Raw genomic sequence first — 12,127 nt, forward strand, 5'->3', positions numbered from 1 at the left:
GCGGGTTCTATTTTGTTATTGCAAGCGTGGTCTATACTTAATAGAAAACTGCTATTAGATTTTTTAAAAAAAGTTATTTTATATAGGATTGTAAGAAACTGACATCAAATGCACAATCTCTGTCGATTTCTTTAAGCAATCAACGTAGATTATGTATTATCTACGTTGGTTGATTGATATAATCGACTTAGATAACGCATACTCAACATCATCTGTTACTTAAGAAATTGGCGTAGAGTACTCTCTGTTAATTTTTTAACCAACGTAAATAATGGACATACTATCACGCTCTCATATCCAACTCTCTACTTTGCAATGTAAAATTCCCTTTTTGACCGTTGTAAAAAGTCATGCCTACAGCAGTGAATACACATCCTTATATGTAAAAGCATTGCCCACAAACACACACACAAGATGTTCATGCAGTGAAAAATGAGGATGATACGATGGGGGCCGAAAGAAGAGTGATTTAAATATATTTTAATGAAAGTAAGGAAGAATTAAGTGGCACATGAAGATGATGAGCGTGGGAAAGGTATGTAATCCACTAATCGAGATTTGCCTATTAATGAAGACTATGAAATTGATGCCTTCTCTAATAATGATGAAAGGTATCATAGTCATAATGATAAGTTCATTTATGTGCAAATTAGAAGAGACATGTTGAAGAATTTCATATATGCGCATGCAATGTAGAGGAATTTCATATACTGAGGATAAGTGCGAAGGGTTGGATTGCCCAGATTCTGAGAGTGAAGAGTTAGATGAAGATGGAAGCCTTCAGAAGAAGTTTTGGATGTATAAGTTGCTAAAAGGCATGAATGGATCAATCTAATTGGGATAAATTGCCCATAATACATAAGGTTTGAATGTCCTCACGCAAGCCTTAATATCACAGAAATGCATAAATGCGCATGCAATAACCACAATTAAAATGATAATGATCCTAACCATATTATAGTTTTCACAAGCTTATCGACATGCAAATGCAAACTTCTTCTTCTTTTTTTTTTTTTTGGAATACAAATGTAAACAGCGTTAAGCAAGAGCAAGATTTAGATCCCTTTCTTCACTGTTGCATGTATACTATATCCGCCCAAGCTTCTTACTATTCTGCATCTTCCCTTGTTCCAATACAAATGTAGAAATAACATGCATCCACCATTTGAATATCCCACTAGAAAGTGACAACAAATTTTTCTTTTCATCATTGTTTATTTAACCATCTTAGCTAATCCTTTTGCCTAAAATCGCTGACTAACATAACAAAATTTTTTCACTAAGATTCATTTTGTTTATTGTGAAGAAAACATAATTGACAACATTAAACAAAAAGATGCATCTGCTAAATCTTTCACTGAGATTCATCTTTGAAGTGTATAAAAAATGAAATTACTAAAAGCAATAAAAGGAAATCACACGAACACGGGTCAAAATTCTAAAATTATCCCAATGAAATTCAAAAGAAGGGTAGAGATTACAAATTAAAGCATTTTTATCTACTTGAAATGAAAAGACAGTTGATATACCTCTGAAAATCACTATCCATACTCAAGACAGAAAAAAAAAAAAAAAGCTTTAACATCCCATGACAGTGCAATTATACACAAAGTTCCCTGACTGTCTGCTGGCAAGTAGGTTCCATTGTAGTGAACCTTCCTCATCTGGGATGCAAGAATATACTTCAATCATTCTTCCATGTACACCACCAATGAAGATTAAAATATCTCCACAAGCCTTAAAGGCTAATCCCCAACCATTTATTGCAGCCACCCGCTCAGGAAGTCCTCCAATATTGAGCCATGAGTTTTGTTCTTTGTCATATCTCTTCACCACTTGTTCTTCATAATCTGCAGCATACAAAATGTTATTCACAACAGCAACTAAGGGAGGTGCCATGGTAGCATGGGATGTTCCATTCACAAGTTCATCAATTTTTCTAGGGAACATGTTGGATATAACTCGCCATGTTCTTGTCAGGGGGTCAAATTCCTCTCCACATGCTAGTTGCATCATGTCTTGATCAACTCCACCAATTACATAAAACTTTCCATCCATGAAAAAACCAGAACACATTTTTCTTGCCTTATTCATGCTTGGAAGATTCTCAAACCTTCCTGTTTCTGAGTTATAAACCTCGGCTGAGTCTAAGATGTTGCCTAGTGGATCACATCCCCCAGCTATAATGGCAATTTCTCGGAGGCTTGCAGAGGCAAATAAGCATCTGTGAGTATTCATTGTCATACTTGAGGACCAAATGTTTGTTAAAATGTTATACTTGTAAATGATAGGAGACAATATATCTCTTCCAAAAACAAGAAGCTCTGTACCAACAGCTAAAGACTCCTTATCTGAACACATAAAACATTCATTTGAAGGCATCATGGGCAATCTCATCCAATGGCATCCATTTGGGTCAAAGGCCTCCCATTCCAGGGGGTTATAGGAGTAGTAAATCCAATGCTTTATTATACTTGCCTTTCTTCTTAGACGGTATAATAGTCCACTCTTAATAAGAGATCGAAAACTTCTATTTAATAAGGCAAGTGTTGCATAATCGAATCTTGAGCATCGAATGAGACAATTTATTGAAAGGTCCCTACCAAGTAGACGGGAAAGCAAACTTGAATTGATCGTTGTTTTCACTTCTCCATCTTCATTCTTGATGCACTTATTTTTTGAGAGCTCCATCATAGGATGAATAGTATTGATGCACAATTGTTCTCTAGCTCAACTGAGTTTGATAATTCTATCGAAACACAATCAGAAGGACCCTGACAACATCTTACAATTAATAAAGTTTTACAAAAGTACTCTTAATTATCTTTATTCAAATCAGTCATTGGAATATTATCAACATAGCATTGCCTATAGGATACTTATGAACACAAAATTTTATTGATTGGAAGCTCAATCATGAAATAAAAAGTTCAACAGTCACACAAATTTCACATCAAGTAAAAACAAATTCCAGACAATTTTTATTTACTGGACGTGGAAAGATAGAATTGAGTATGAATTGAAGTGTTGAAGTCATTGTACCCTATAATGGAAAATAAATTGAGTTAAAAATTGAGGAATAGAGTACAAAAAATTGGAGCTCCTAAAATCAGATCTCTAAAGTTGGCCCAAGAAACACATCAAAGGAAGGAATGAAGATTTAAACATCAAACACATAAAAATGATAAAATCAATTTCAAAATCATAGAACTTTAGGTTTTTTAGCCTTAACAAATAGCCTCGAAGTGATTATTGCACATCATTTGGATTTCCAATAATTCTACACTTCTTTCCTATCAATTTTCCCGATTTCAAATTCGAACAAATCACGACCAGTACAGGAAAAGGTTGATGAAAATTAATGAGTGATCAAACAACCATACAAAATAATAGAGATTTAGCAGATGATGGAAAAACTCACAAATTAGATAAAGAGAGATGTTGAGAATTTTTCCAATTCGACAAGCTTTTTGTTTCCCTGGGAAGCCTTCTCTATCTAACGCTTAATATCATTGACCATGTCTTCAATTCGATTGCTAGACTCATATCTCTCTCCCTCAATTCTTTTGATTTATTATTTCTGTTGTTTTGAGATGTGAGAGTGATATAGTAATGGTGATTGTTTATAAACCAGAATTTTAATCATATGGTCCCACTCCAACTGGGCACAACATTAGGGATTGCGTGATTGCAAAATGCTCATTTTTGCTTGTATAATTACCACTTGTTTTTTATTCTTAATTCCTCAAGCAAATAATTTGATTTTCAGACATTCTTTTCATTTATTTTTTATTTTCTTTCTTGTGATTTTCTAGTGGTTTTTCACAATTTGGTTATTTTATTTATGTTCTAAATATATTTTATTTAATTTTCAAAATAATTTTTTTACTATAGCATATTTTTGGATTAGAAAAGAAATAAAATATTCTATAAAACTAGCTAGATTGGTAATCCTTACTATTTTAAAGTTTAAGTGGTTGGTTAGTTTGATAGAGAATTTAGTGATTGAATGAATATGTTGTTTACATTGTTGATGCTTAATTGGTTATCCTTGTTGAGATTTGATTAATGTTTCCAAAAAAAAATGACACGATAATTTGTATTTTTTTGAATGTGGCAAGCACTAGGTTATACAAATTATATCATCTGAATTATGAGTTAAATGTCTTAGTCCTATCATTAATAAATGTTGCTATATCAAAGTTAAAAAATATTTACAAAATTTGGCATTATTATTTAAAATAAACATTAATTATTTTTTAAAAAATAATAAATATGATTTTTTTGGGTCACTAATAAATACAATCTTCTATATATAATACTCCCTTCATCCTAAGTTATAAAATACTTTTAAGAAAGATTCAAGGTTCCAAAATATAAGATATTTGATAAAAATAAGATTTCATTAATGATATTTTTTTAATATTATCCTTTTCATATATTATCTCTTTTGAATATTTTTTGTCAATGGAGTATTAAATGAAGGATATTTTTGAAAGTTTATATTTTTGTCTTGAAAAAGTAAGGTTTTAAAGTGTATTTAGTGAGCTTTATTGGTATGTAAAATTTTATCTAAAAATGTCTTATAATTTGGGACGGAGGGAGTAATACAAAAGCTCTAATAATCTTACTATTTATGACTAATAAATATGCATGCAGTTTCATTGCTTAAACTCTACAATGCAATGCACTAATTAAATATGCATTTCTTTCATTTAAATTTATTTAATACTTTCTAGCCAAAAAATGTATTTAATTCCAGGGGTTGGTAGAATGCACACTCCGCACACAGTAATGAAGGTTTTTTTTCCCCTTATTTAATTCTCTTTCTATCTACCACTTGTCATCTTTTAAGATGAAAAAGCGTCTATCATTTTTGTGGTTTCAGTAAAATTTAAATATTCAAATTTTTTATTTTTCTTCTTCTCCCCCCCTTTTGTTATCTCTCTTGAGAAATGGACATAATTTTTCTAGAGATCTGGTTTAGACTGTGGGTTTCAGACTTCTTAAAAACATATTTTATAGTACCATCTTGCATCCTGCAAGGGATAGGAATTTTTGTAGTATGAATGTCTCTTTGAACACCATGGAACTGTTTCGCATAATTGTTGATCCATTCCAAGAACATCATGTTAGCTAGCTGTTCAGTAGGTAATTGTTTCGGGATTTGCAAAATTGAGGGATTCTCCAAATTTCTAGCATTCACAAACAAAGCATCGCCAATTGCATTGGGAAACCAAGATCAAATGAATGATCTTGAAGTCTAAAGATCATTTAATGGTGAAGAGTGGCCATGATGGCATTAGGCTCTTGTTCAACTCCATGAATCTAGATTTGCACTTTTAGTCTCTTAGAGAGAGTTTTGTCAGTGAGCTTGATATTGAAATCAAGTGCGATAGTAAGAACTACACTTTCTTGGTTAAAGGCAACCAACATGACTCCAATCAAAGCGTTGACCATATGACTTAAAAGTAGTGTCTAACAAAACAACTCTGGCCCGTGGTCGCCATGCCTTTCCTTTTTATTAAAAGATTATATAATTTTAGAATTAGCTGAAGATTTTTTATAAATTAAAATTTATATAATTAGGTTGTGGTTTAAATAATTTTTATGCATAAATAATTTTTAAAAAGTTTAAATTGAAAATATTATATTAAATTAATTTTTTTTCCAAAACTATTAATTCAAATTCTTTGTAAACTCCAAAAGTGTTTTTCAAGGAAAGTTCATGATTCATTATTAATTTTAACTTTTTTTGTAATGGCGATGACTGCTAATTGGGAGAAAACCCACAGGCATTGGATGCAGGACTCTGCATGTTCTAGTTTGGAGCCATCTTCTTACATGCAAACTTGCAAGTGTGTCGTGTAGGCACAAAAGCGATAACAAAAAGTTATTATCAACAGCCAAAAGCCAACATTCAAAAATAAAGTGTCTTCAACGACTAAGAATTATGAAACAAGTAGTCCTGGAATTCATTATGCAAAAAACCATAAGCAAAATAGACAGTAAAACACATCGAGTAGCTTCGAAAAAGAAAGGGAAACATAACACTACCCATTTCATGTTTCTATTCTACTAGCATCACCGTATCTCCAAGAGGCAAGTCTTTTTGTTGATAAAGCGTGAAACCAAGACCAAAGCTTTAATTTCTATGTTGACAAAAAGGTAAAATATCAATTTGACAACTAAACTATAAAATCACGAGCTTCTAAAATTTTATTAAACTCATTTTTTAAATAATATTTTGCTTCAACTTTTGAAAACAGTGTAATATAACTCTTATCATTAATAAAAATTAATTTTAATCATTGATTGGAATCCGGAAGCTTCGTTTTCTTCCTTGTTTCTCCATCGTTCGTCTTCCTTCATCGTTCTTGTTCGACGCTGGCGACCGTGATTATTTGTATCTGCAAGTTCGTTCTCGTTTTGACGTCACCAGATATCTCTCCTCCTCCCCTGTTTGCGCCGTTCTGTACTAGTATTAATGAGAGAACATTGATTCCTTGTTCCATTCCTCTTATATATTTCCTCAATTCATCATAGCTTCTTCTCCTGCTCATTGCATCAGTTTGGTTGTATGTGTTCATCATTGCCTTTTCCCTTTCTTTACTTCTCTGCAGCAACTAGAGGGGGAAAAAAAAACAGAGTAGAGTTTTGGTTAGCTAAATCGTTGAGGGGAGAAGAGCTTCTACTAGGAGGTATTATTCATGCATTTTTTGGTTGTGTATTGATGAAAGGCTGAACAATATAATATGATTTTTTTCCTGTCTTTCAAATCTAAATTATGTCTATAAATTAGAGGATATAATTTGAAGAATGAATTTAAAAATTAGTGAACCATGTGAAGATTTGTTGTTGTGATTATGTGGCTTGAATAAAGGATTAAGAAAGTAAGAAACTTATTGTATTGGCTTATTTTGTCTTGTACATGAGGTGTTTGTTAGAATGTTTGAGTGAAAATTTTTGTTTGAAGGAGAGGCTAAACCCTACAAAATTAATCATAGTTAATTTTCATATTTGGGTCACTAGTTTTTGTGTTATTATACACATATAAATAAGTAAGTGTATGATTATTGTATAACTATTAGAAGGGTGTGTCTTAAAACCTTTTGAGAGTAATTCTTTAAAGATCGAAGGATGGTAGGTGGTAAGTTGTAAGTTGTTTGAATATGACAAAGTTTTAAAGTATTTCTTAACTAGCTAAAGCATATTTTAAACGTGATGTTTGAGAAATATTGAAGTTTCATCTTTGAAATACTTGTGGAGTGTTTGATGCGATATTTGGGAAAGATTGAAGTTAATTTTTTTAAATTTTTTTAATCATTTTGGACTAAAGATTTTAAATGATAAAGTATGTAAGAAGAAATGACAGTGACATTAATTGAATATTAGGAATTTAGAGACCAAGCATTGGTGCAAGAGTGCTAATTAGGAGTAAGTTTTACATCTGAATATATGACAGGTAAATGGATAACGTCCCAATTAATTTATCAATTAAATTTTAATGCTTTATTTAAAGACTTTGTTATTATTTTCTTTACCATTTATATAGTCATCTTTACTTATCCTATTTTTATTCAATTGGTTTATTACTAAAATCATTCTATTTTATCAAAAAATTATGCTACTAGATCCAAGATGTAATGAATCGATGATTTATTCAAAATAATTCTATTGTTTAAATTTTTAATTTTGTATTTGATTTGAAATTTGTTAATACGGTAATTCATGCATGGAAAAATTGTTGGAAAAACGAGTTGATAATTGAACTTTACATTTTGAAAAAAATGATTTTAAAATGGATGTTTAGATCCACACATGCTTGATTTGGATTAAGGGGACTGAATTTAGAATGTTGGTTGTTAATAGCAGTTTTATTAGCCCTTAGTGTGCCATGATAGCAAGGTGTTTATAAAAAGGTGCCAGCCCTATGTGTAGGCCAACGCATATGAAATGGAGGGATGATTGTTCATGAGAATCGTATTCACACTTGTTTTATGAGTTTTGTGCCTATACTTATTTCATGTTTTTAAGCCATGCTTATCGATAACTTATCCTTATAAATTGTGTGCCCATGCTTGTTATCAGCTCTGATAAAGTCTCGTTAAAAGAATATTTGAAATTAATATTTTTTAAAACTAATTTTGTTAAACAAGATGATTTTTATGAATGAATTTTTTTTTATAATGAGCTATGCTGTTTTTATCTGTTTTGTATGAATATGGCAGTTGGAAAGTGAAATCGTTATCCTTACATAAAGATGTCTTTAGATTAAGTTTTTAAATGAAAATTATTTGATTTGAGTTATGCAGTCTTGCTATTTTTTATGACTAATTAGTTAAATTCATGTTTTATTCCATTTATAATTCCTTATTGTATTTCCTTTAACTTTAATTTGGAATGTTATTCACTAGAAAAGATATTTTTGGCCTCAGATGGTACTGAACATGTATCTCAAGATATTTATTGAGGAGTTTTATTATTGAACTAAATTGGAAGAGTTATTTGAAATAAGTCTCAATTTGATGAGAATTTAAACTTTGTAGTTTTGTCTGAGTCTAGCTTTAGGTGCTCCACATAAATTATAGGTAGGATCCTTGTCTTTCTTTTAATGTTGTATATCTAATTTTATGTTGTAAATTATTGTTGTAGTAATTTCTAGAGGTCCTATTTTTAGAAGAGGTTTTTCCAAAATTTCTTTATAAGTTCATGATTTTTGGTTTATATGAAAAGCATGGTAAGAATTTTTAATCATCACACTAAGGTGTCTAAAATATTGACTTAGGAGTCCATCAAGGTTTAACGGATGTGAGTTTTGCACCTACATATCCTGTGCCATTCAAACCTAATTTTTGGGGTGTGACATTTAACCCTTGACAGAATTCATTTTTGAAAAGTCCACTTTGGCCATTGTAAAGAGATTTACACTTAAATATATTTTTTTTCAAAAGTAAAAACAAAAAATTATTATGATAATATATAATAATAAAAATACTTTTAAATATATAACTATCATAAAGTATAGGAAAAATGACAATTAGGGACCTTACAAGAACAATTACTAACCTTGAATTATTGAAATTTTAATGATAGACCATGATCCTTACTTGCAATAAATTATTTTTTGTTAATAGGCTTAAGATTCACAGTAAGTTTTTGTAAAATTTCAACTAATATTACAAAAATTTTCAAATATCTTTTTTTGATTTCCCAAGCACTAGTAAAAAAAATAAAAATACAAGTGATAGGCTTGTGATTTATAATTGAATCTTATAAATTATCAATTGATGTTATAAATAATTCTGAATGTATTTTATAGGTTTTTCAAATGATTTATCTATATATTAGCAACAAAACTATAGAAGTGATTGGCTTATAATTCAAAACTTTTTCTTGTAAATTCCTAACTAATGTTACTAATAATTTGAAGTGTATAATCTTGATTTCCTCCCAAGTGGTCTATTTGTATATTAATAGTAAAAAATTGATATTAAATTATCAACCGACATTAAAAATAATTTCAATTATCTTTTGTTGATTTCTCAATTGATTATTTGCATTTTTTTAATTGCATGTGAAGATCATTGTCTGTGAATGAGATTTTAATAATTCAGGACCTATAATTATTTTTAATACTCTTATGGGATCTTTAATTAACATTTTCTCTAAAATATATGTGTTTTATGATATGTAATCTTTCATCATATAAATTTAATATGATAAATAATTTGTATTCTAAAAAGTGTTTAAATTATATAAAATATAAAAGGATAGAAAACATATATATAATAAAAATTATAAATCATATAAATTTCATATGTTAAAGAATAAAAAGAAAAATAAAAAATGTAAAGTTTGACACGTTGAAAAATTATATATAAATACTTTCTTATGTAAATAATGTAAAATTTGATATGTTTTTTTTTTCAATGATGTAATATTTGATCTCTAATTGAATCACACATCCGGCCAGTGATATATCTTGAGGTGGATATGAAAAAAAAAATTCTTGGCTAAAACAAGTCAATTTTATTAATATCAATAAAGTAGATAAAAGCCAAAACCCAAAAAAACACTAAAAAATAAAAAAATATAACAGTACAACTTAAACATACAACTTACTACTACTACAACAATAAGTCTTATCTTATTAGGTGGGATTGGTAAACACACAACTTACTAAAAGAGAAAAAACAAGATGACAAAACAGGAAACAACTAATAAGCTAAATCCAGAAACACATTCCCTTTGAAGCTTTCAATGCAACCCAACTCCACAGTTTTATTCTATGCTCTAAAAATCAGAGAAACCACCACATTGTTGCGTCTTCTAACACTGCTATGATATCCTCCACTACTGTTTATGCATCCCACTCACACGATTTCACCCTTGTCTCCTTCACACATGGTGCCAAGTTTTCACTTTCAGTCTCAATTACTACCTATCTATTAGTAAATCTATTCATGATACTCAAAGCCTTCCTCACGGCCAGTGCTTCTGTGGTAAATGTAGAAGCTACATTCACCTTACTAGCAAAACGTAACCATCAAGCATTCTTGCATCAACACTTCTTATTATAATTCCAATCCCTGCTCTTCCCTCCTTTTCATGGTAAGATCCATCCACACTTATCCGTGAATTAAATCAGAACAAGCAGTAACAGGCTACTTCTTTATTCTTCCATATCCCTGCTTCTCAGTTTCTACAGTTCATTTCCTATTAGCCGTCCAAACCTCTTCAACCAGCTTAACAACATCCCACATAACCCTAACAGGCTTAGTCTCTCCTTCTTGAAATGACACGATGCACCTATCCTTACACACACCAACAAAATTAAACAGTGCCAATAAGAGCCTTCTCATATTCACCAAGGCTACTCTCAGTCCCAATCAAATGACACGACCACTTGTTAAACCTAGAAATACCTTATCAGAGCCAATGGACAGCTCAAAGCAAACTCTTTGTGCCCAATCACGCATTAGTATATAGTTTTCAATGGTCTCAACTTCTGTATTGCAGATTCTACAAATTGAATCCACCCCACATTTTCTTCTAAATAATGCTTCTTTTATAGCCATGCCACCAGTTACTGCTATCTACAAGAATGTGGATTGAATTTTATTTTTAATCTTTATAATTTTATTTTTTAAAATATAGGAATCAATATTTAAGAAGTTGAAATTTTAGGGACTGAATTATAAAAGGCAAAATTCAGAGACTGATTTATAACAGAGTTAAAATTTCAGGGACTAAGTTATAATAAGTTGAAGTTTAAGAACTAAGTTACAATTGGTTCAAAACTATAAAGATCAAATAATTAATTTTTCCTTAATTTTTTTCACAAAGAAACATGAAACCACCAACATAGTAAAAAAATAATAATATTGAAATGTATCTCAAACGCAAATATACAATATTGTAGGAAACTGTATATTAACATCATTCAACAACAACAACAATAACAACAAAAAGTTTTGTGTCCTTAGGACGGGCCTGTTACATGGAAATTGCGCAAAGCCATTATGCTTTATCAGTGACTACGGCTTTGGTTAACTTATTCATTTATACAACACAAACCACATTAGAGTGAATCCTAATTGTCTAAACACACCAGTGAGGGATCTGATTTTAGTGGATGGCTATTAGGAGGAGGCTAATCCTTCTTATTTGCTTAATTTCCTTATGAGGGTGACAATAGTGAGATTAAACCCAAGAAAAGCAGATATTAGGCCTATGATTCTCCACGGGGTGTTGAAATGCTTGAGTTGCAATGCAGCGAACCAAATGCTTACTTTATCATCGTAAATTTTCTCAATATTGTCTCTCACACGATCATACTTTCCTATATGAAGCACCAAGTCGGTGCTCACTGTGTTGAAGATTTTCGCCACTTCATCATCGCTTCCGAGAAGGTTGTTCAGAACCCTAGCTTTCCTTAACGCTTTGACATCATCTGCATTATCTATCAAGGAATTCAGGAACCACACATAGTTACTGATCTCGTAATTGTTCCTGAAGTCTGGGCACATCTCGTACGCTATCATGTTCAAGAATGTTTGAGCTGTGAAGTTATCCATAGTGAGCCGAGAAAGGTAGAGCTTCAGACCATCAACATGGATGCCTG

At 30.9% G+C, this 12,127-nt stretch overlaps 1 protein-coding gene across 1 annotated transcript; it reads right to left on the reverse strand.

The window, feature by feature from the left end:
* Positions 1–1,578: 1,578 nt before the first annotated feature.
* Positions 1,579–2,691, reverse strand: LOC129313967 (F-box/kelch-repeat protein At1g74510-like). The gene has a single exon (XM_054957352.1). The coding sequence runs from the start codon at positions 2,689–2,691 to the stop codon at positions 1,579–1,581; it is 1,113 nt and encodes a 370-aa protein (XP_054813327.1).
* Between the last annotated feature and the right edge of the window lie 9,436 nt (positions 2,692–12,127).

This window comes from Prosopis cineraria, unplaced genomic scaffold (assembly GCF_029017545.1).
Source record: "Prosopis cineraria cultivar Desert tree isolate PC_DT_omini unplaced genomic scaffold, ASM2901754v1 PC6, whole genome shotgun sequence".
Lineage (NCBI taxonomy): Eukaryota > Viridiplantae > Streptophyta > Magnoliopsida > Fabales > Fabaceae > Prosopis > Prosopis cineraria.

Bases quoted from the DNA above. Each gene is read 5' to 3' on its own strand.
- LOC129313967 (XM_054957352.1), bottom strand. From the start codon at position 2,691: ATGGAGCTCTCAAAAAATAAGTGCATCAAGAATGAAGATGGAGAAGTG.